The sequence below is a fragment of the Phalacrocorax carbo genome, chromosome 23 (genome assembly GCF_963921805.1).
Source record: "Phalacrocorax carbo chromosome 23, bPhaCar2.1, whole genome shotgun sequence".
Lineage (NCBI taxonomy): Eukaryota > Metazoa > Chordata > Aves > Suliformes > Phalacrocoracidae > Phalacrocorax > Phalacrocorax carbo.
In genome coordinates, this window is record NC_087535.1 from 5,965,170 (window position 1) to 5,986,234 (window position 21,065).

Sequence of the window (21,065 nt, forward strand, 5' to 3'; positions counted from 1 at the left end):
TTCCCCCTGTGCAAGGCTCGAAACCCATAAACATGAATAAGAACTGGGTGTTATGTCCCGTATGTATCTAAGACTGTGTTCGAGCAGTTCTGACTGATGTCAGCTGAGATATTCCAGACTGTTAGTCAGTGCACAGATGATTTGGCTCACACCCATTCCTAATTACAAGTAAGTCAGGCAATCAAGAAAGAAATTAACAAACTAAAAGCCTAATGCTTTTATTTTTTTGCTTCCCTAACTCTGCTCCTAGAAGATCTGTGTTGCGTTACCTGCCAGCAAATGACTAAGTAGGCACTTTCCTACCCTGGACACAGCTTGGGGCCGGGTGGGCTTATTTTCCGCTCTGGTAGCATTTGGTTTGGTTAAAACTGCCAGTCTTGGGTCAAGTAAAAGGGTTGAGTTATTCCCCCATCCCTTACAGTGCGGGCAGGAGGACCAGGGCTTTACCCAAGCCTGTGAATAGCAGTTGTCCTCCACCCCTGGCTGATCTCCATGTCCCTGCAGCTCTATGTGTGTTCTGGAAAAGTGTCCACTGCTCCAGACGCTTGCGTGAGTCTGCTGTGCTGCATCTCCTCCCAGCTTCGGAAACAGCCCCTTGGAGCCAAAGATGCTCAACAGAAGAGCACAGAGATTGCTGCAATGAAGCCTGGAGAACCGGGACGGGGGAAGCACCTCGGCACCCTGAGCTGCAGGGCACCCGCCGGGGCATGGGGGTCCGGCCACCCCGTGCTCCTCCTGGCCTTGCTGGGGCTTCTAGGGCTGCCGGTGGCTCGCAGTGAGTATGGGGACGTGGGATGTGTGGGGAGGACCAGCAAGACCTGCCCAGGTCCTACCTGGCTGCTCAGGGGTTGGGGAGGGCGACGCCACCACCCCCAAGTCTGGAGACCCATTGCTTGATGCTCTCACGGATGCTCTTGTGGATGCAGCCCTGGCCGGTGCCTTTGCCCAGAGGAGAAGCCTGGGCCAGCCCAGCCGCCCTCCTGGGATGCTCGCTGGGGCTGGGGAAGGGGCCAGGGACCTGGGTCCTCACCTGAGGAGGTCTCCTCCTGCCACAGGTGACTGTGGGCCCCCACCTCCCATGAACTACTCTAGACCATCCAGCGATGAGCATGCCAGCAGCTTCCCCGTTGGATCCAGGGTGACGTACACGTGCCTCGAAGGCGCCATCAAGATCCCCGAGAGGTCGGACACGGCGGAGTGCCTGCCCGGCGCGCGCTGGTCAAAGCTGCCCGAGCCCTGTGGCCGTAAATACCTCCTTTCTCTGAAACACGGCTCCTTCGCTTGTCTCTCGCTTGGCTTCAAATTTCTGCTGCTTACGGTGGCTGCTCTGCAATGGCACCGCCCATCCTGGCAAGGTACAAAACCGCTTCCCTTAGCTGCTGATCATCAGAGCTGCTGCTGGGCGCAGGATCCGTGTCGGCCATCGAAGGGGTAAGTCAGACTGGCTGGAGCGCAGGATGCTCGCCCGGCTCCCGAGCCCCGGCTGGCAGAGGCTGTGCGAGCGGCTTCTTGTCCCCTACTAACAGCTTCGCCTCCGCGCTTAATGCATCTTCACCTGCGCTTCGCAAAAGACGCATTGAGCAGAGCAGCAGCCTGGGACGAAATACCGAAGTAACCTGCAATTTTCCAAAAGCACCGTAGCGAGAGCATTTCTGCGGTTCCGAGGTTTGTTTTGCGTGCCTCCCCGCGGGCAGCTCTTTCAGGCCCGCTTTCCTTGACTGCCAGGGAGCTGTCCTGCCCCAACACGGTTGCGGTTTGCTGCCCTGTCCAAGGCGGACGAGACAATTAATTTCTTTCCTGTGGGGACCAACGTGAGCTACGTCTGCCGCCGCGGCTACGAGAACACCTCGGAAAGTTCCCCCACTAGCACTTGCCTTGAAAACCTGGTGTGGTCGGAAGCCGCTGAGTTGTGCAGGAGTGAGTATCTCTGCTCCGCGCTGCTTGCCAAAAAGCAGCTGTGGAGGTTGGAGCAGGTCAGGTGGCTGCTCCCAACCCGCGTGCTGAAATGCAGCCGGGTCGTTATCGTCCCAACAGCTACGTGTTTAATGCAAAACTAGGTGGATATTCCTTGACATTCGTATTTAAGTCTGAACAGCAGGAGTATCGATAGTGTTCTTTTTTCTTTCTGCTGGTATGAACAGATCTGTTTTGATTTTCATGTTGGGAAACATGTGCATCTGGACACAGCATATGCACAGGACAAATGCCAATTTGCAACTCTAGCACTGAACTTCAAAATTAAGACAAAGCGTGTTTCTCGGTGACATCTATGTAATGTTAAGATTGATGATGTGGCAGCAATACATTTTTCACAGTCAAGTAACTTACTGCCAGTCTGTCGAGAGGGAAATGTCTCTGCAAATATTCTCCTCCGCCCTCCCGTGAGACGCTTACGGCTGTGAGCGTGGAGCCCTTACGGGGCATCCCACCTCGGTCTACAGCTGATTCTGGCCCCTGCCAGCTCGGCTGTGGCACGTGGGAAGTGAAACGCTTTGGTACCTTTGGGTATAACCCTCTAAGTCTGTTCCTTATTTAGACTTTTTTATCTCTCCATCATGGTGTGTTTCCACTAACGCTGGCCTCGTTCTCTGGCAGGGAGATCCTGCGGCGAGCCGGGCGCGCTGCCCGGGGGCAGGACGGTTGTTCTCACAGACTTGCAGTTCGGTGCACGAGTGAACGTGTTCTGCGAAGACGGGTGAGTCACGGGGCAATGCCCCCGAGCTCCAGTACACCAGTGCTGGTGCTGGAATGCAAACTCCTGTCCAGTGCAATGAACTATGGACATGGGCTGGGCTGCTATTTCACAATATATCGCTCTTGCGGTGTTGCTCCGAATGCAGAGCATGGGGCTGCTTTTCCCACTTGAATCACAGCTTTGGGCTGGGAAGGAATGACACGCGGCTGCAGGGAAGGGAGCGGGGTCTGAATTTATGGCTACCTTTCCTTCAGGTGTCATCCAGAGGAAATCTAACCTCCCCTACAGAGCTGGTTGTACCATCAGTTCAAAACAGGTTACTTAAAAGATTTCAATTTAACATATTGGAGATATATTGAATTAAAAGGCGTTACCTTTGAATTTTAAAAATACAATGATGTTCAGCTAGAAAACTGCAATGAAGCACACTTTCCGTCCGTCAGTGAGCTGACTCACACTTTTTGCCTGCTTTCAATCAGCACACATGCAGTAGACACTCGCAAAATTAAACTCTTAAGACTCCAGCTAGCATTCCTCCCTCCCTAGCAGGAGCTAGCTGGCATCTTCTGCCTTGTTCTGTCAGTCTTTGCAGCTGCTTCAAATGTGACAGATAGATTTCTTTCTTCAGATATTCCCTTAGCGTGGACTTTGGGAAATGACAGCATTTCCCACCCTTCTGGGGTTCGGTTAATCTTCAGCAATACACATCAGGGTGGAGGGATAATGTTATCCATCTAGGCAAGATCGGATACTATCCATCATGTACAAATGGTGAATTTTTTTGAACAGGAGGGCATAATTCAGAGATTGGGGAATGTGTCAGTGCTGTCAGAACAAGGAGTATTAGTTTCCAGCAAGCCAACCCAAAAGCCACTTTAATGGAACGTAGATCCCTGTTGCCCCCGACCCCCGGGCCCTGCTGTATGTAGTGGAAGCATTTGAATATTTGCAGAGACCAGGTGAGGAGGCACAACAGCAGCCTGCTGTCATTTGCTTTTCTGGCAGAATTTAGCAACCCAAGAGCAATCTCCTAGGGAGGCGGTGGCACTGAAGGAGGCTGGGTGCCCTGCCCGCTACCGCCGGCACTGAGGATTGCAGCAGGTCCAGCTAACTGACCTCGGTCATGCAGCACCGCCGCGAAGCGCAGCAGCAGTCAGGGGCTGAGCCACAGCCTTTCGAGATGCTGCGTGTGCTCAGGAGGGAGCTCCTCACCTCGTCACCTCCTCCTGGGGGGTGACGGCGGCGTGGGAAAGGCGCTGGACGCCAGCGGCCTGAATCCCAGCACTGTGCTCCGCCAGGAAGCGGGCAGGGAGAAATAGTGCCTCATTCAGCAAACCCAAGCCCAGGGCATCCATGTGGGAATCCGCATCTAACCTCAGCGCTCTCTGGCATCCGCTGCGTGCTCTGCTAGCTGCCAGCTGCGACTTCTCCCACCCTTGCAATGGAAGATGCGCTCTGCAGTGAGTCGAAGGGGAGAATCGCCTGAAAATAGATTAATAAGGATCCTGGCAGAGCGCCAGGTGAAGGAGCTCTCCTTTAACCTGCTTGTATCAGCCCACCTGCTTGCTTTAAAACTGCCTTTTCTAGGCTCCTGATCATACAGGTACTGGGCGGGGGGGAATTGTGTTCAGTTTCTGGATAGCGGCACACATTTTTCTTTTCTTGTGCATTTTCACTTAGGTACAAATTAGATGGGCGTCATTTCATCCAGTGTCAGCTTAAAGGAAACGACGTTGAATGGAGTAAACTTCCAACTTGTGAATGTAAGATTAATCCAACCTTACTTTTGCCTTCTCTCCAGCAGATCCCACATACTCATGTCTAGTCTAAACCTGTGTCTGTGCTTTGTTTGCTTTTGTTGATGTTGTGTGGCAGATCTGTCACCAGCACTGCCGCTGAGAAATACCCATTTGGCTGCTGACGCTGTATTTCAGCAGCTTTGTTCCCACAAGATCAACATATTTTCTCATGAGTTAAGGTTGCAGTGAAGGTGATGGGAAGAGATTTCAAGGCATCACGAGCCAGGGCACGGCACGTTGCCTGTTTATTTTTGTGACCCTTGGAGCGAGAGCGAGAAAGATGTGACAAGAGGAGCACTTCAGAAAGAAAAGAGAGATGCTCGAGACAGAAGGCAGTGCTAGTTACCCACCTTCTGTTGTCCAAAACGTTTAGTGTCTTCAAGAACCTTAGGTGGACTCAAGAAACATTTTGCGTTTTCGTTATTACTGAACCATTTTGCAATACTCATGTTGACCTTCTTTCCTGCAGTAATTACCTGCTCTTCACCTCCTCAAATTAGCAACGGAAAACATGATGGCAAAGGTGTAGAAAAATTTGCTTATAACTCAACAGTGACTTACAGCTGTGACTCTGGCTTCCAACTCGTCGGAAATGCGAGCATCCGCTGTACGAGCACGGACAAACCAGACGGAGTCTGGAGCGGAGCTGCGCCTGAATGCAAAGGTGATTTCATCCGAGTTTGGTATTTGAGTTCAGTATTTAGCGTGCACCAGGTTGACATACTGCGATTCCTTAATACGGGACATGCCAAGCATAAGTCATATTGCAATTTTAAAGAGGGGAAAAAATGCAGTGCTGCTGAAGTGAGTAAGGAATGAACGGTCTGTGCAAGAAAGGCGTAGTGCTCCTAGCAATGCTTATTCTTTATACCCTAGAGAAAAGCACATCTGTCAAACTTGGAGCAAAAGAAATGGAAAGGAGGCCTCCTCCCCAAAGTGAGTCAAAATTATTCTACTTTGAATCAAGTCCCATGTTTCCCAACTTAATTTGCTCCCTTCTCACATTTCTACAAAAAAAGCCATCAGATGAATTTCACACCGTGATTTTCATCCTTTCAGGTTCCCGAGGAAATGCCACCCAACCGTCTAAGAAGGCTTTCACGTGGGAAATGAAGCTCAACCTTTACAAAAAGTCACTCCAAAACACCATCTCCCTCTCCCATTCTTCTTCATTCTCCAGGACACCAGGTGAGTCCTGGAGGCTCATTGGGAGGTCAGGGGAACTCATCCACAGGACGCCCTGGTTAATCCCAGTCCTACACCTGGAGTTTTCATTTTTTCCCATGTTTCTCTTCAGTGTCCAGGGGCTGCGCTACCTCAGCGGCCAGATTTGTTGTACCTTTGTACAAAACCCAAACCTACTATTCTCCTGGGACCAGGCAAGGATCCATGTGCCCTCCAAAGTACATGGGTATCTCTGGCACCCTCCCCCAAGCCGGCTGCTTTGAAAACTTTAAATGGTCTAAAGTCGCATCATTTTGTGGAAGTGAGTGATTTTTTTGTCGTGTTCTTTTCTTCTGTAAGTTTTCTGTGTATCGTTTATATTTCTCACTGGTTGGGCATCTTGGTTCAAAGCTTGGGTTTGACTGCCCTGATGACTTCCTCTTTGCAAAGCCTTGTTTTGTATGAAACGTATTTTCACATGTCACTTGTTTCCTTGCTCTCCTGTTATTAGAGATTTTTGTTTAACCCGGGTTTTTTTCCCATATTGAAAAGCAAGAGGTAACTTTACACCACGTAGCCTTAAACACGCTGGGGCTTCTGTCCTTGCACTAACGCTGACCTTGTTCCATGCTAGCGAGATCGTGGGCAGCCAGGAGAAGCCGGACGTGGCAGAAGTGCTGCTACAACAGATTCCCCATCCGTTGCAAAGGATTATTTTACCTATAACGAGGGTGAGTGTCAGTTGTATTGGAAACGGTGGCTGGGTGGGAACAACAAGCATGTAATTGTAGGTAATAAAGACTAAACACCCACTGGAGGGTCTCGCTACGCAGCTGGAGCCCGGACGAAACGCATTCCTCTGGCGTCAGGGTCAGGCTGAACTCGCCCGTCCCCGTGCCACGTCTCTTGGGACAAAACCAGCAAATCCGTCACCCCTGTCATGATGGATTTTGTGTGTGAACCTGCACAGCCCAGGGCTGTTACACAACTGTGACGAGGCGGCTGCTTAAGCCCAGGCCCAGAAATGCCCCCGTGCAGGTGCAGCGTGGCCGGGAGGGATTTTCCCCCATTGCTGCATCGTTTCTCAAAGGCGGGGTCTGTTCCAACCTGCTAGCATCGCCAGGCCATGGCTGAAACCCTGAGGTATTTGTCCGGACTGTTAAACAAGGAATCGGAGACTCCCACTTGCGGGGTTAAAGGCAGGATAAGGGGGCTGCGCGGTTGGGCATTTGTGGAAGTGTGTGTAGGAGAGACGTTGCGGTGGTATCAGTGTATGAAAAATGCTCCAAGAAGGGCTTTACAGGCCTTAAAGGAGATGAAGTTTGGTGATGTTGGGCCCTTGGTAGGGACAAATGAAGGCTAGAAGTGTCCTAGGTCATACAACATAGAAGGAAAGGGGAAAACTTTGTCTTTTTTTTTTCTTTTTGCCTAAAAGTTTCTACTTTGCTTTATTAAGTAACTTCAGAACAAGGATTGATTTAAAAATCTCTTCCTGCCAGTTTTTCTTTTTTTTTTTACTCTTCCGTCATTCTTGGTACTTCAAGAGATCGTGTCAAAGCAGCAGCTTGACACACGAGCTAACATGTGGGAAACGCCGCTTGGCGTTGTACGTGAGGAACTTGGCTCTCCTGCCCCCAAAACACGGGTCCGCAAAGCCAGCCCCTCGGTGCCAGAAAGCTGGAGCCAAGGGATGAGCGAGGGGAAAGCGGAACGATGCCTGAAAACAGCCTCTAGTGTTCGAAGGAGGAATTGGTTGGGGCCTTTTTAAAGTGCAGCGCTAAAATTCACCCCACACGCCGGGTGGGTTTTCCAAAATCTGGGCAGAAATCTTACCTCTCCTTGAACCTACAGCTGGGCTAACCTTCACATGAGCATTTGCTTCCCCCAGGCTGTGAATACGGCCCGCGGGAGGCACAAAGGCAAGCGCACGGAAAGGTTTATCTGTACCTTTGAAGCCGTTTGTATGTGACGGGTCTGCCCTCCTCCAGTGACACCGTGACAAAGGGAAGAAGAAACCCTGGGAGGAGGCACTTGCGCTTCCCTTGCATGATTGCAAAGACAACCGGCACATGCTGCTCTTCCTGCCATCTCACTGCAGACGTAGACAGGACATGCAGTTAAGTGGGATCCCACCATTCTAAATAGTTAGTTATCTTTTCAAACGAAAAATAGCCCTGTAAGCATAATGCGTGCAAAGCCTTCGCTGTGGCCTGTTCCTGAAGCGCCCCGTGCAATGGTCGTACTTGTTAGGACTCTTACGCTTTGCTTTAAAACAAATAAGGAAGATCAGGTCTGTCCTATGTGTGCAAACCAAATGTATTTTTTAAATTGTGATGTGTTTTAATGTTCCAAGACATTGACTGAAAACCACTTACACAAGAGCTGGCTAATTACCGTAGTTGCTTCTCCCATCAGAGTTTTTCTCTCCCGGTAATTTCCTCCGAACCCCCCGAATCCAGTTACGATTCCCTATTGATCTGACCCGCCTTTCTTCAGGCTGGGCTTGGGAAGCCCGAGTTTCTCAGAAATACCTCAGGCTTTCTGCAGAATTTCTGACGGAGCTCAGTTATGACTCGGTGTTTCCGCAACCGCACGTTTCCCTGCTATCAGCGCCGACCTGCTGCCGTAACAATAGCTGTAATACAGACTCGCGGGACGGGCTGCAGAGAGACCCAAATCCCTCTGCTGGGCTGAGCTGCTCCTTTAACTTGTCAGGCATTTCTGGCTGTGGCATGGTCCGGTTGCAGATGCACCCACGCTCGCTGCCAGCAGGGCTGTGGGGAAAGCGAAATACTGGCTCCCCTGCCTTGCAAAGTTATGTGCTTATTTATTTCAGGAAATCATAGTACTTCACAGGCTAAACTGAATGTTGATCTTTACCTTCAGTACTTTAAGCACCTTCTTCAGCAAAACCTTTTCCTGTATCAGACATCAATTCTTTGCAGTTTATATTTCTGCCCAGACCGCGTGAAGGACAACAGCCACGAGCGGTTTGCGTACCTACCAATCCCACATTGTAAAGGAGGAAGGCAGCCCTGTACTGCCGCAGGCTGCGAGCCCATCGACCGCGTGCTGACACAGAGAAGTAACTGCTAAATCCTCCCCAGAGTTGTCATCCTGCAACAGAGAAACTGGAAATGTCAAGTTTATGTTGTTGGCTGCTTTGTCCTATACAGTACAAGAATTGCCTTATATTTAGGTGCCCTTTCTAGGGTTTTATTTACGTTTAGTAATAAATTATAATTGTTTATAAAGGACAGCCTGTGAATTCAACTGCCCGTTGTTCTCTTTTCATACATCAGGCTCTTTTCAGGAAGGTATCAGCTTTTAGAGATATCTTGATAGTGGTCAGATTCGCTGTTCAATCAGTTCTTTATCACCACTCTTTCATATTTATTTTCTAAATGCCTCCTATGCAAGTATAACTAGATTTTTTAAAAGAAAAAAAAAAAAAGGAAGAAAATCCACGCACTAATGTTTGGGAATGTGAGTGTCTCTAGTCAGCGTCTGAAAAAGAAAGCTGGAGCGATGCATACCTGCCCTTAATCCTGTTTAGCTGTCCCGGTCCTGAGCTCTGCGGTCCCGAGCTCTGCAGCCCCTCTGCCCGCAGCCCCTCGCTCAGCCCCAGGCGACCTCCCAGGCTGCTGCCCCTCGCAGGGATGGCAGGAGCGCGTGGGAGCGGGCAGCGCGCCGACGGCGTGTTTCTGCGGACAGCCAAGAGCAGCTCTGGCAGTTCAACCCTTGTTTTTGCTGGCTGGTTTTGCTGGAAACCTCGTGTTGTTCCAGTCCGAGCCTGGCAGCGTAGGTGCGCCGAGCAGCACGGGTCAGGCTCCCCTCTGTGTGTGCTTTCACTTCTGCTGTCGCCATCTGCTCGGTCTGATTTCCGCAGCACGGGGAAGGGATGTCAGAGTAAGATAAAGCAAGCTGCCCTCGGCGGCTCCGGCGGAGCAGGCGCAGACCCGCTATCGCGGGGCTCAGCTGCCGGGGCAGCCCCTGAGCGGGAGGTTTCGGTGCTCAGTCGGTTACTGGGGCAAAATGGGCCAAAACGGGACAGCAGACGTGGGTGGCAGAGGCGGGCTGGTCTGAGCCTGGTGGTCTCAGCAGGTACAGGCGTCTCCTGCGTGGCCTCAGGTAGGACAGCAGCCTGGTTCAAGGGGTTAATCTTAACTCTGTTAGCAAGGGGAGTTCGCTGAGTTCGAACTACAGCAGCTGGTTCTTCTGATGTACGTGCGAACCGCGCTGCTCCCTGAGGAGACTCGACATTCCGAGAAGGCGTTGCCAAGTACTTCTCAACATCTCCCTATCCCACACTGAGGTCACTGCTGTAAGCTATTACTAGAGAATTCCCCAGCATTTAACGCCTTTTTTTTTTCCTGTTAGCAATTTCTTTCTGCATTATGCAGCCACCGCCCCAATTCAGACCTCAGGTGTCCAGTCACCTGTACAAATAAGTGGCCGAGACATCACCACGTAATTTGTCACCATGTTCGCACGTATTTTAAATCAATAAGTTATCCAGGTTGCTTGACTCCTCCCTTGAGAAAACACCTCTTAGCCTCATCGCAAATGCTTTCGTTACATATTCTTGGAGCTTAAATTGTGCTGGAAAGGGAAATAAAGTGGGAAAAAAAATAAAAGGAAAAAACAGAAAAGATAACTTTGAGCTTCTCAGCGGAAACATGACTGTTTCCTGGAAAACAAAGGCAGAGGGAGGGATGCAGGAAGGTCCTAGCAGGCTGCTGCTGGCTGCCCTTCCCTCGGGGTCGGACAATACCTGCCCCTTGCTGGTAGCGCCGCTCAGCAGAGCGGGAAGGAAAAGCAAATGCCACCACAACCTTTCCTTTGGCTCCTCCTGCAAGCCCCGCGGGCAGGGAGCCCAGAGCAGCTCCGCTTTCCCCCGCGGGCACAGAGCCAGGGCAAACGGTCCTGCGCCCGAGGACATCCCTGAGGGTCCAGGGGCAGCGCAGCCTCTTGTTGGAAGAGTTTTGTGTCTAACTGGGAGGGTAACAGTGGAAATGCCGGTACCCCCCCCGCCCTGTCCTGTGCGCAGCAGCTCGATTAGCAGTTTCACAGTGAGGCTGATTTACAGCCCTGTGGTCTCCCGTGCACCCCCTGGGCTGGAGGAAAGCCCTCTCCTCTGGCAGGAAAACCTCTCTTGATGGAGCTCTCTTCCCAGGGACAGGCAGGTGACACTTGAAGCCGGTTTGGGGGGCTGGCAGGGGGGCTGGTGTCGCTGGGCTGGGCTGAGCTCCCTGGGAGCAGCCTTGGGCCAGACGCAGACGCAGCTCTGCTCCTGCACGCTGGGGGATGAGCAGGACCTTCTCTACCCCTCCCAGCTTCAGGGTGTGCTGCAGATTTCACAGCTGGAGCTGGCAAGACCCACATGCTGCCCTTTTTGTGGGATTTTTGTTTGTTTATTATTATTATTTTATTATTATTTAATATTATTATTATTATTTTCCTTTGGGACTTGATAGCTGTGAGAGAAGGGTGTCTTTACTGGAAGGTGCAGAGAAAGTATTTGAAGGAGAGGCTGAGGCAGCGGGTGCCTGGAGAGCCCCACTGCATTCCTCTGGATGCCAAGCGTGCCTCTTGGAGCAGACACGATGGGAACCGCTTGCTCCAAGCCCACTCCCACTTCCATCCACCGGTAAGACTTGCAGCAGAAAATTTGCCAGAGATGAGCTCGCAGGAAGGGACGGGAGCTGTGGGCGGCGGGCTGGGCTTCAGCCCGAGGGGAGCGGCGCTGCTTTAGGCTGCCCGCCCCACAGCGGAGGGTGCTGCCTGCAGCCCTTGGCCGGCGGCCACCGCCTCGCTGCAGCCCACGCATGGCAACCGCACCCCCGCGTGCTTCTGAGCAAGCTCTTCCCCTCGGCGCCCCACGGCAGCGATGGGCTCCGGGCCCCACCGCTCGCTCCTGCTCCTGCTGCCCCTGCTCCTGCTGCCGCCCGCGGCGTGGGGTGAGCCCCCGGGGAGGGATGGGGGGTGACTGGGGGGGGGCATGCGGTGAGCTCCAGGGGGGACCGCGCTCCGTGTCCGTGTCGTGGGTGCGTGTGCCGTGCTCTGCCCTGCTCCGGGAGCTTTAGTGGAAGCCCCGCTAAATCCACGTTTATTTTGCTACAGCTGCCTGTGGGCCGTTGCCAAATATAAGCTACGCGGAGCCCCCGGATAACACTAAACATCAGCGAAGCTTCAGTGTCGGCTCCCAAGTAAGGTACCAATGCGTTACAGGCTATGTTAAACGCCCCTTGCTGCCAGATACCATCCAATGCCTCGCGAACTCCCAGTGGTCTCACCTCCTGGAGTTCTGCGGTCGTAAGTATTGCATTTTCTCTGAAACGAGTTGCTGAGTTGCATGCTGCTTGCAAAAACGTTTACTGCTTTAGCAATCGCCGCTTCAAGGGTTTCCTCATCCGAAGCGGCACACCGTGAAGCTGCTGGTCAGAGAATCTCTTACTGCCCCTTTTTCCTAGCTCGCTTAGTCCGTCGGAGCCACATGCCAGCGCTTGTGTGTTAATAAAAGCAGATCCATAGCTTGGGGAAGCACAGGAACGTGGGGCAGGACTATCGTGGCCAAGCACTGGCGCGGCTGGCTGCTGAGGCAGGCGTTAGCTGAGGGGGAAGGTTGGGCACTGGGGATTTGCAAACCTCCGCAGCGAAAACTGGCTGCGCTTCCCCACCTCAAACGCTTCATCAGTGGAATTGGTGAGGGAGGTGAGCACTGTGCTTGTGAACGACTGTAAGAGGGCAAATTTTGACATGGAAAACCTTTTTCCCTTAAACAGTCATCTAGGGATGTTTTTTAATTAAACGAATTTCCGATCACCTTAAAAATATTTGTGGTATCCGTATTCTTAGGGAGGCTTGTGCATTATCGCTTGGATTTATCTTTATACATAGTCGAATGCAAAATATTGTTGTTTTTGCATTGTAACTGTGCACTCCAGTATTCTTCCTTGTCGCTAGGTAGCTGTCCCAAACTGCCGCGTCTGCATTTTGCTAGAATATCAGAAGAAGATGAAAAGCTGAATTTTTATGCTGTCGGTACCACAGTGAAGTATATTTGTCGCCAAGGCTATGAGAAGACCACAGACCAGCTCCCCACCAGCACTTGTTCCGACAATTTAACATGGTCAGAAGTTCCTGAGCTATGCCAGAGTGAGTGTCTCCATGTCGTTTCATTTTCTCCAACATCCTCCCACAGCTACATCCGCAGCCCCGTGTTCCCAGTGTCACGTCTGATTTGTATTTTAGGATTGCTCTTTTTTTAATGATATTTAGCATGAAATACCATCAGATCATAGAATCACAGAATGGTTTGAGTTAGAAGGGACCTTTAGAGGCCATGTAGTCCAACCCCCTGCAGTGAGCAGGGACATCCTCAACTCGATCAGGTCACTCAGAGCCCCATCCAGCCTGGCCTTGAATGTCTCTAGGGATGGGGCCTCCACAACATCTGGGCAACTTGTTCCAGGGTTTCACCACCCTCATAGTAAAAAATTTATTCCTTAGATCCAGTCTAAATCTCCCCTCCTTTAGTTTAAAACCATTCCCCCTTGTCCTGTCACAGCAGGCCTTGCTGAAGAGGTCACCCCCACCCTTCCCACAGCCCCCCGTTAAGCACTGGGAGGTGGCAATAAGGTCTCCCCGCAGCCTTCTCTTCCCCAGGCTGAACCACCCCAGCTCTCCCAGCCCGGCCTCGCAGCAGAGGGGCTCCAGCCCCCGGAGCATTTCTGTGCCCCCTCTGGCCCCGCTCCAACAGCCCCGTGTCTGTCCCGTGCCGAGGAGCCCCGAGCTGGAGGCGGCGCTGCGGGGGGGTCTCACAGAGCGGAGCAGGGGGGCAGGACCCCTTCCCTCGCCCTGCTGCCCACGCTGCCGGGGATGCAGCCCAGGGCACGGCTGGGGGTCTGGGCTGCGAGCGCACATGGCTGGCTCGTGTCCAGCCTTTCACCCCCAGCACCCCCAAGTCCTTCTCCACAGGGCTGCTCCCCATCCCTCCATCCCCCAGCCTGTGCCGATACTGGGTTTGACATTGCCACACTGTTACGAAAAGTATGTCTGTGGGTTTTTTTCCTTGTCCTTGTAGTGTCCTAAGGATGATCTTATTCTTTCTTAGGGAAATCTTGTGGTGTTCCAGCAAATCCAGAACACGGCATAGTTGTCGCAGATGATTATCTATTTGGTGCAAAAGCACGTGTGGTTTGTAACCGTGGGTGAGTGTGAAGCCAGCTGCCCGCTGCATCCCAGTCACCTGGCCAGAGCCACTGGTCTGTGAGCCGGGACGAGGGGTTCTGCCTGTCGAGTCCTCGGCACCTCTCTGGGGTGACCCGTCCTTGGCTGGTGACAACAAACTGACGCATTGATGCGGCTGTTACCCCCGCAGGTACACGCTAAAGGGAGCGCCAGCTGTCATCTCCTGTTCCCTAAGGGGGGGTGAAGTTGCCTGGAAACAACTTCCACCTTGCCAGGGTAAGTGAAGTTGCCCAGCGCTTGACTCGAAATACTAAATATTCCAACTCAGAAATACCGAACCATGTGTTGATTTTACTAAATGGGGTCAGGTAGGGATCTCTGGAAAGGAGCCGGCTGGTGTGATGAAAGCAGGGACGAGCCAGCAGCATCGCCGGTGCCTTCTGCACGTGGAAGACGGGCATAAATGAGCATCCCGGTGGCCTCGGCGTCCGTGCAGGCTGCCGGTGCCCCTGCGTACGCGAGGGTGGCCAGAGCTCCCGCTTCAGCCCCTGCTCCTGCGAGCGGCCCTTGGGTTCTTCACATCACGGAGAAGAGCATCCCAGGGGTCACCTCCTCTTCTTTTTCTCCCCCAGCTATTTCTTGCCCTTCGCCTCCAGCTATTCCCTATGGGAAGCACAATGGCAATGGTACGGAGTTCACATACAACTCGGTCGTGACGTACTCGTGTGACCCTGGGCTCCAGCTTGTGGGAAACGAAACCCTTCATTGTACAACAGAGGACAGCATCAATGGTGTCTGGAGCGAGCCTCCTCCCGAGTGCAGGGGTGAGCGTTGCTGGATGATTATCCCGGTCCTGAGTAGCTTTTCTTGCTGTGCACTTATTTAGTCCTAATTCCCATCCTAATTCCCATCCCTCAGAAAGGGAAGGGCCCCAGTCTGAACAGCCGTTCCTGTAGGGTTTGCTTCTGGGGCAGCAGCAGCTGCGTAGAGCAGCGATGGTTACCTCTGCAAGGTGCCGAGCTGTGCTGAAGAGCACCGTGAGCGCAGGCATACACGGGCTTACGTTTGTCCCTTCAAGAGCAACAGGCCGAATTTTAATAAACAACATGTGAAGCGTTTCAGTAACTGCAAAGCTGGCGGTCTAAACCTCAGAATGGATTTATAGCTAGTGCCCAACAACACCCGGGCAATAAAGCTGAGGGGGCCCGGAGGGTCCCCTCTATCCCTAAGGTTTGTGGTGTCTCCAAGGGGTCCCTGCGTGACTCTTCCACAGCTCTCGCTGCCGTAGCCAGACGCACGGGTCAGAGGCCACCTGCCCACGCTACATTTACTCCTCACTGAAGTATTTTAAGTATTATGTATAAATGGAGAATTATTTAAAATATTTTGAGTGGTTTTCCTTTCTTTTTTTTTTTTTTTTCTCTCTGTAGTTAGAACTACAGCAGCGACAAACCAAACTGAACTCTTGGAAGAGAGGATGGCAGAGAATCCTCAGTGGCTGAGTAAGAGTTGAGAGGCTTTTTGTCTCGGGGTCACTTTAATTGCTATAATTGTCCCCACGCAGGGCGCGTGTGACTCCACATGCTGTTGGATTTCTGCTCTCATCGTGCCTTCTTCAGTTCTTTTGGCAGGGCCGTCTTCCAGTTTCTAAGGGGTTCACACAGGCCTATTCCCTGGTCTAATCCCCTTTTCCCTCTGCTCCCAGCTGAGTGACTCCTTAGCTGACATGATACAGAGTAGGATTTTTGACGTTTGCATCCCCCTCCGAGCGTCTCAGTGGAAACCACTGACGCGATCTTGGCTGTATTTGGACGTTGCGGAGGTGGAGGTAGCCTGGAGCTAGGGACCTCAGCTCCGCCAGTGGAGAGAGGTGGGGTGAAGGACCCAAGAAGAGCATAAAGATACGTGTAGTAGTTAATGACAGATTGGTTTGTAGCATTTTGTCTTCTCAGCAGTGTTATGGTTATCTGGGCTCGAACAATATTGTTCTGTGGGCATAGATTAAGGGACTTCCCTGCTTAGTTATCAGCATGGTTGGCTTCATTTTTTTTAACATCAATTTCATTATTTTCTTCTCTAGCAATTATTCTCATCCTTATCTGCGTTGGTAAGTAGTTTAAAATTGAAAATATACTTTCTTAACCCAAAGCTGTTATTTGCTGTTAAATACCTGGAGTTGGCGGCTTTGGTTTATTCATTTCACTGCCCCTAGTACCGAGCACCTCTGGTCAGGGTTCAGGGGTTTCGCTGCCGTTGGGTCATTGCAAGCAACTGGATGGATTGTATGTGTCTCGGCATAAAGCATTACATCAACTGAGGATGAGATGAAAGGAGCCAAAAAAGCCAGTGTAAGAAGTCACCCAAAACCTGTACACCCTGCCGCTCTTTAACTGATAAAGTTGCTTTCAAAGGCCTTGGCAGACAATGAAAGATAAGAGATTAGTGAAGTTTGGAACATCCTTGCTGCAGAAGGGATCCAGTGCTAAAACTGGTGAGGATGTTTAAAATACCAAAGAAGCAGGAGGCCGCCTGTAAAAGCACTAACTAAACGAGGATCATGCCTGGAACAAGTGCAGCACGGCACCACACTTAGCCGTGGTTTCTGTGCTCTGGGTTCAGAGGCACAAGAGGGGTTTTGCATTATTCTGGCTGAGAAGGAGCCTCTGGGTGGTGACAGGCAGCCCCAGAGCAGAGGATTTGGCTTCCAGTCTTTTACCAAAATGCAGTATTTCACTTAAATTACACACCAAATTTGTTGTTTATATTTGGGGGTTTTTTTGCTTCTTTTTTTTGTTAGGTATCCTAGTAGCCATTGGAGTTCTAGTTATGTCCGTCACGAAATGGAAAGACAATAAAAAAGAGTAAGTGAGCCTAAGCTGCCCCTCATAAATCATAACTTCCCCTAAGGATAACTGGGTATTTCCTTTTAAGCTCTGAGTGACAGTAATTACCTTCAGTATACATTTGCTCAGCTAGTACTGTCTTTCCATGTCGCTAAATTGCTTTATATTCTATGACTGTCCTCCCTTCTGTCTCTTCAGCTCTTACAATATACATTTACAAAAGCATGAGATGGAAGGAAGCGATCCACCGATGCACCCAATGATAACGGCTGACGAGACGCAGCCCGTGCCGTGGCACTCCTATTTTTGGTAGGTTTGCGTGTTCGTCTGCCCAAAAGCTTGCGCCACTCTTCTGACTATTCCCGCGGATCTCACCGGTGTTATTTCTAGCTACAAACCTTGCCGTGCCTGACCACACCAGTAGGGTACGTCTTTATGCAGTTTTTGACTCTAAAATGCCAACATCTCTGCCTCCGCGATGAATGCGCTGCTCGCTGAAGAGGTGACGGCTGCTCCGTGGGAGGGTTTGGTGTTCACCAGCTGCTCTCGGGGCTCAGCAGGAGGGATTCCCCCCGTCTTTCTCATCCGCAGCCATAGGACGAGCTGCCACGTGTGCCCCACCTGCGAAGCGCGGCTGCATGCCGCCCTGGCCCCCCGCGCCGAGCCCACGCACCGCGGCTGTGCCACCTGCGAGGACTGGCTGAGCGCCCAGCCCGGCACACCGCGCACCTACTCGGTCGCCAGCATCAGCAGCGGGGAAAGCCAGAGCCCAGCAGACACGAGGTACCGCGGCCGACCCGGGGCTTGCTTCTGCTGCCCTTGCATGGGTCCGTGTAAAGAGAAAGAGGGGAAAAGGGGCGCTTCTTGCGGGGGGAGAAAGCATCTACACATGGATAGAGCAAGCTTTGCAGTTTGAATTCCTCTGGTTCCCTTAAGTCCAGTTTTAGCAGTAGAAGGTATTTGCTGTTTAGAAAAATCTGGTGCCTTAGGGCAGTAGTCATTCTCGGAAAGGCGTGCATTCAGGTGGTCTTCTCTCTCTTTCTCTGCGCTCAGCTCTCCTGCCGGAGCTGCAGATATGCGCAGGGGTGATGGCACAGGAGAAGCTGCTCCCGAGCAGAGCGAGGCACAACAGCCTGTGGACCACGAAAGGTCTGTCTTCCACTTAAAAATACACAGATGCCACGGTGGGCTTGAATACAAATCCCTTTGGAGTGGTGTAGAACTGTTTTGATTCAATCTGCAGTGGAAATAAGGGTATTCTGCACCTCCTTCTCTATTCCCATTTCTTTCCTGTTGTGATACTGTGCTGAGTATTACAGCATTTAATTACTTCTAAAACACTACCCTCTTTGCTTTTTTCCCCCCTAAAACAAAGGCACTCTGGGCAATTTTTGTGCTTTGTTCTTTTGGTGCTTTTAAAAAGCATTCGCACGTGCATGCGTTTCTCCTGTTTCTTTATCTGTGCTGCTCTCTGGCAGTCGCCCTGTACACGGCAACGCCCGGCCGCTTCCCGCAGCGCTCGGCGCGCGGGGCCGGTACAGAGCCGCCCTCTCCGCTCTGGGCTAGAAACACTGAACTGAAGGGGAATTGGGTTTGCAGGTTGGGAACTGCGGGTCTGGCTATAAAGAGGCGTAGAAACATCTTGTACGTTTTAGCAAAGCAAGGGAGGTCTGTGATAGAGCTAATTCCCTGTTGGGTTTGCAGCCTGGGGCACGTTTTCGTCCTGCTTGGGATGGTTCCTCAGTACCAGGGAAGCTGGAGGTGCTGAGCTTCACGGGTAATTTTTGGGTCTCCCGAGAGAGACTCAACGCATGTCCTCAACGGTGCTTCTCCACAGCGACCATCACATCTGCCCCACCTGTGAGAACTGGCTGCGCACCCACCTCGGCCAGCGCGAAAGCCGCCCTGCAGCACCCGGGGAGCGGACGGGGGAGCCCCGCCGGCAGGACGAGGGGTGAGTGCGGTGCGGCCGCTCTCGGCAGCGGGCACCGAGCATCCTCGAAACCGAGAGTTAACCGCGTCACTTATAAAAAATAACGATGGGGATGGCTAAACGGTGGTTCTGCTCATAGCTCAGTATCAGGGTCGAAGCGTGGTGCCTGCTTACAAGCAGAGGGAGGTGGAGCCGGTGTGAGGTTTATTTTGGCAACGCTTGTGCAGCTTCCTTGGCCGTCTCTGAATCAGGTTGCGTTCCTCCGCTGTCCTCGCTTGGCTCGGCCTCGTGTCTTCTTTGCCCTGTGATGGAGCTTTGGTTTTTATTAGCAGCAAAGGGCCTGAGTGCTGTCAGAGACGCTGCAACGTGGGCCTTCTGTTCACGTTGCTGCCGAGCGCTTCTCCCCCTGTAGGCAGGGATGCTTGGTTTGGGGCAGAGCAGCGACGAGGTGAGCGAGGTGATGTTCTGTGCTCCGTTTATTTTTTGACACCTGCCCACGCGAGTCTCGTGCTCTCTCAGGCCCACAAAGCTTCCTGAGGAGAGCCATCATTGACAGAAGCAAATTCAAATAAATATTTGGTTAAAATAAACATGATCTGAATGGTGCATTTGCCTGCCTTAGCTTTTCTAAGTATGAACCAAGCATTTATTTCATGCTGTTTCTGCGAGTGCTTGTTCCACTTGCTATTGCCCTAACCCTGGAGGAGCCATTTCAGCTCTGCGCTCATGAATCGCTACTGCTTTAAGTTTAAAAAGTTAATATCTTTGAAATTGTTAATGAAACTAGCTTTCCTGGATGCCAGAACCTGTGTGGTGTGGCCTGGCGAGGAGCGGCTCCTGACACGAACGCGTCAGGGCTCACCTTTGCCTCTCTCTCCGCAGCCCGCGGGGTCCCGTCTGCCCCACCTGCGCCGACCGGCTGCACCTCTCCCTACTCCACAGCGACACGGCGAGCTGCCCCGTGTGCCCCCTGGCCGGGGAGGGGACCCCGGCTCACCTCGTCCCCCACCGCACCCCCGGCTGCCACGTGTGCCCCGTCTGCGCGGCGCCCACCCACGCGCACCTGTGCCAGCCCCGGCGCCAGGCGCCCGACGGTAGGGACCTGCGCGGGGGGCAGCCGAAGCGGCCCTGGGCGTTGGTCACCGCGGCTCGGGGCCGAGGTGCCACGAACCAGGGGCTGCAGAGGCCGTTCCTCCCAAAGCCAAGGGGCCGCAGCACGCAGCAACTAGCCCTGATTAACTGCTCGTTTCCCCGTTGCAGGATAAACGCCGACGGCCGCAGCACCCTTAGCGGCACGACGCTGCCTGGGGAGGAGGGCGAGTTGCTACACTAACTCCTGACGTTGCCAGGGATGAACTTCTAAGTGCAGTAAGGCGACCTGAAGTCAAGTGTCTGACTTCGCCATCAAGAATTTCTTTGTAAAGAAGCAGGAAAATCAAACATACTTCAAATTCAGCTCCATGGTGGTTAAATCCCTACTTTTTTTTTTTTTTTTTAGTGTGACAAAAATAGTCGTGTGGCTCCTAAAGCGAGGCTTAAAAATTCAGTAAACATTTCTTTCCACTAGAAAAATAATTTCATAGTAAACACCTTCTTTGCATGATCTTCCAAGATTTATGTATATTTTTTAAACTGCTTTTTTACTGAGGTTCCTTTACTAGTATGGATAAAATAAATGAGTATCCTGGCTTGTTTTTTATTTTATTTTATTTACTAATCAACACTTCTCATTGAGCGCTTTAAATGGTTTTGCAGCCTCATTGTTTGCCGGATGTAATTAGCTGCTGGCTAATTGCTGCTGCGGCCTCGGAGCGCACCTGGGAACTCCCTTCCTGGGAACTGCGTTTCCACCCCGCGCAGCTCCAGGGGAGGTGTGTGCGCGGTGTTTGCTTGTACCCCGTGTTTTGTTTCGACATGGGGACAAAAGTAATAGTGACTAATATAGGAACTGTAAAAATTGCCTTCCTGCTTTATTGGTCTTTGCCAAGAGATTGAATTTATTGGTGTTCTGCCAAAAGACAGGCAGCGCGAGGGGTAGGGCCGCGACTTGGTTCTGCTGTTGTGTGTGCTACGGGACGGGGATGCAGCGTGTTTCCATGGCCTCGTGCTGATGGGTGCAATCCTGCTCTCGCTTCGAGCAGCGCCTGAGCTGCCCCATGCCCCGGCTGCCGTCCCTCGCTGGCCCCTTCGGCTCACCCCTTCGAACAAGGGGGCTGAGGCAGCAGGGGCTCTTTCAGGGGTGCCAAGGGGTCCCCCCAGCACGCCCCGAAGCCCACCCAGCTGACACGGAGGGAGCAGGGCAATGAAGAGGAGGGGTAGGCGTGGCGCAATGCGGCCTGGCAGCGGGACAAGGGCTCTTCAGGGAGCGCCTGGGGTGGCCTCGGGCTGCCCTTAAGCTGAGGACCAAGGGTAGGGCGATGGGGTGGACGGGGCGAGAC

The 21,065-nt window shown here is 52.3% G+C and overlaps 1 protein-coding gene and 1 long non-coding RNA gene across 3 annotated transcripts; one reads left to right on the forward strand and one right to left on the reverse strand.

Annotated features, from left to right (window-relative positions):
• Positions 1–193: 193 nt before the first annotated feature.
• LOC135316852 (uncharacterized) lies at positions 194–9,281 on the reverse strand. Its single transcript, XR_010376075.1, has 3 exons — positions 9,195–9,281; positions 8,663–8,775; positions 194–7,750 (listed from the first exon to the last, which is right to left on the reverse strand). It is a non-coding gene; the product is annotated as an uncharacterized LOC135316852 (long non-coding RNA).
• A 216-nt stretch (positions 9,282–9,497) lies between these two features.
• LOC135316850 (membrane cofactor protein-like) lies at positions 9,498–20,318 on the forward strand. Of its 2 annotated transcripts, XM_064471762.1 has the most exons (16): positions 9,498–9,567; positions 11,136–11,308; positions 11,782–11,973; positions 12,625–12,816; positions 13,775–13,871; positions 14,042–14,127; positions 14,484–14,675; positions 15,282–15,353; positions 15,932–15,958; positions 16,649–16,712; positions 16,893–17,003; positions 17,286–17,477; positions 17,748–17,843; positions 18,532–18,648; positions 19,510–19,721; positions 19,888–20,318. In XM_064471762.1, exons 1-16 carry the CDS (start codon positions 9,560–9,562, stop codon positions 19,890–19,892), a joined length of 1,836 nt encoding a protein of 611 aa, XP_064327832.1. In that variant the 5' UTR covers positions 9,498–9,559; the 3' UTR covers positions 19,893–20,318. The 2 variants fall into 2 exon arrangements, with proteins under 2 accessions (XP_064327832.1, XP_064327834.1); XM_064471764.1 differs by lacking the exons at positions 9,498–9,567; positions 11,136–11,308 and adding an exon at positions 11,369–11,618.
• The last annotated feature ends 747 nt before the right edge of the window (positions 20,319–21,065 follow it).

Bases quoted from the DNA above. Each gene is read 5' to 3' on its own strand.
- LOC135316850 (XM_064471762.1), top strand. The intron at 15,354-15,931 runs GTAAGAGTTGAG...TTTCTTCTCTAG, and splicing joins AGAGAATCCTCAGTGGCTGA to CAATTATTCTCATCCTTATC. The intron at 17,844-18,531 runs GTCTGTCTTCCA...GCTTCTCCACAG, and splicing joins CAGCCTGTGGACCACGAAAG to CGACCATCACATCTGCCCCA.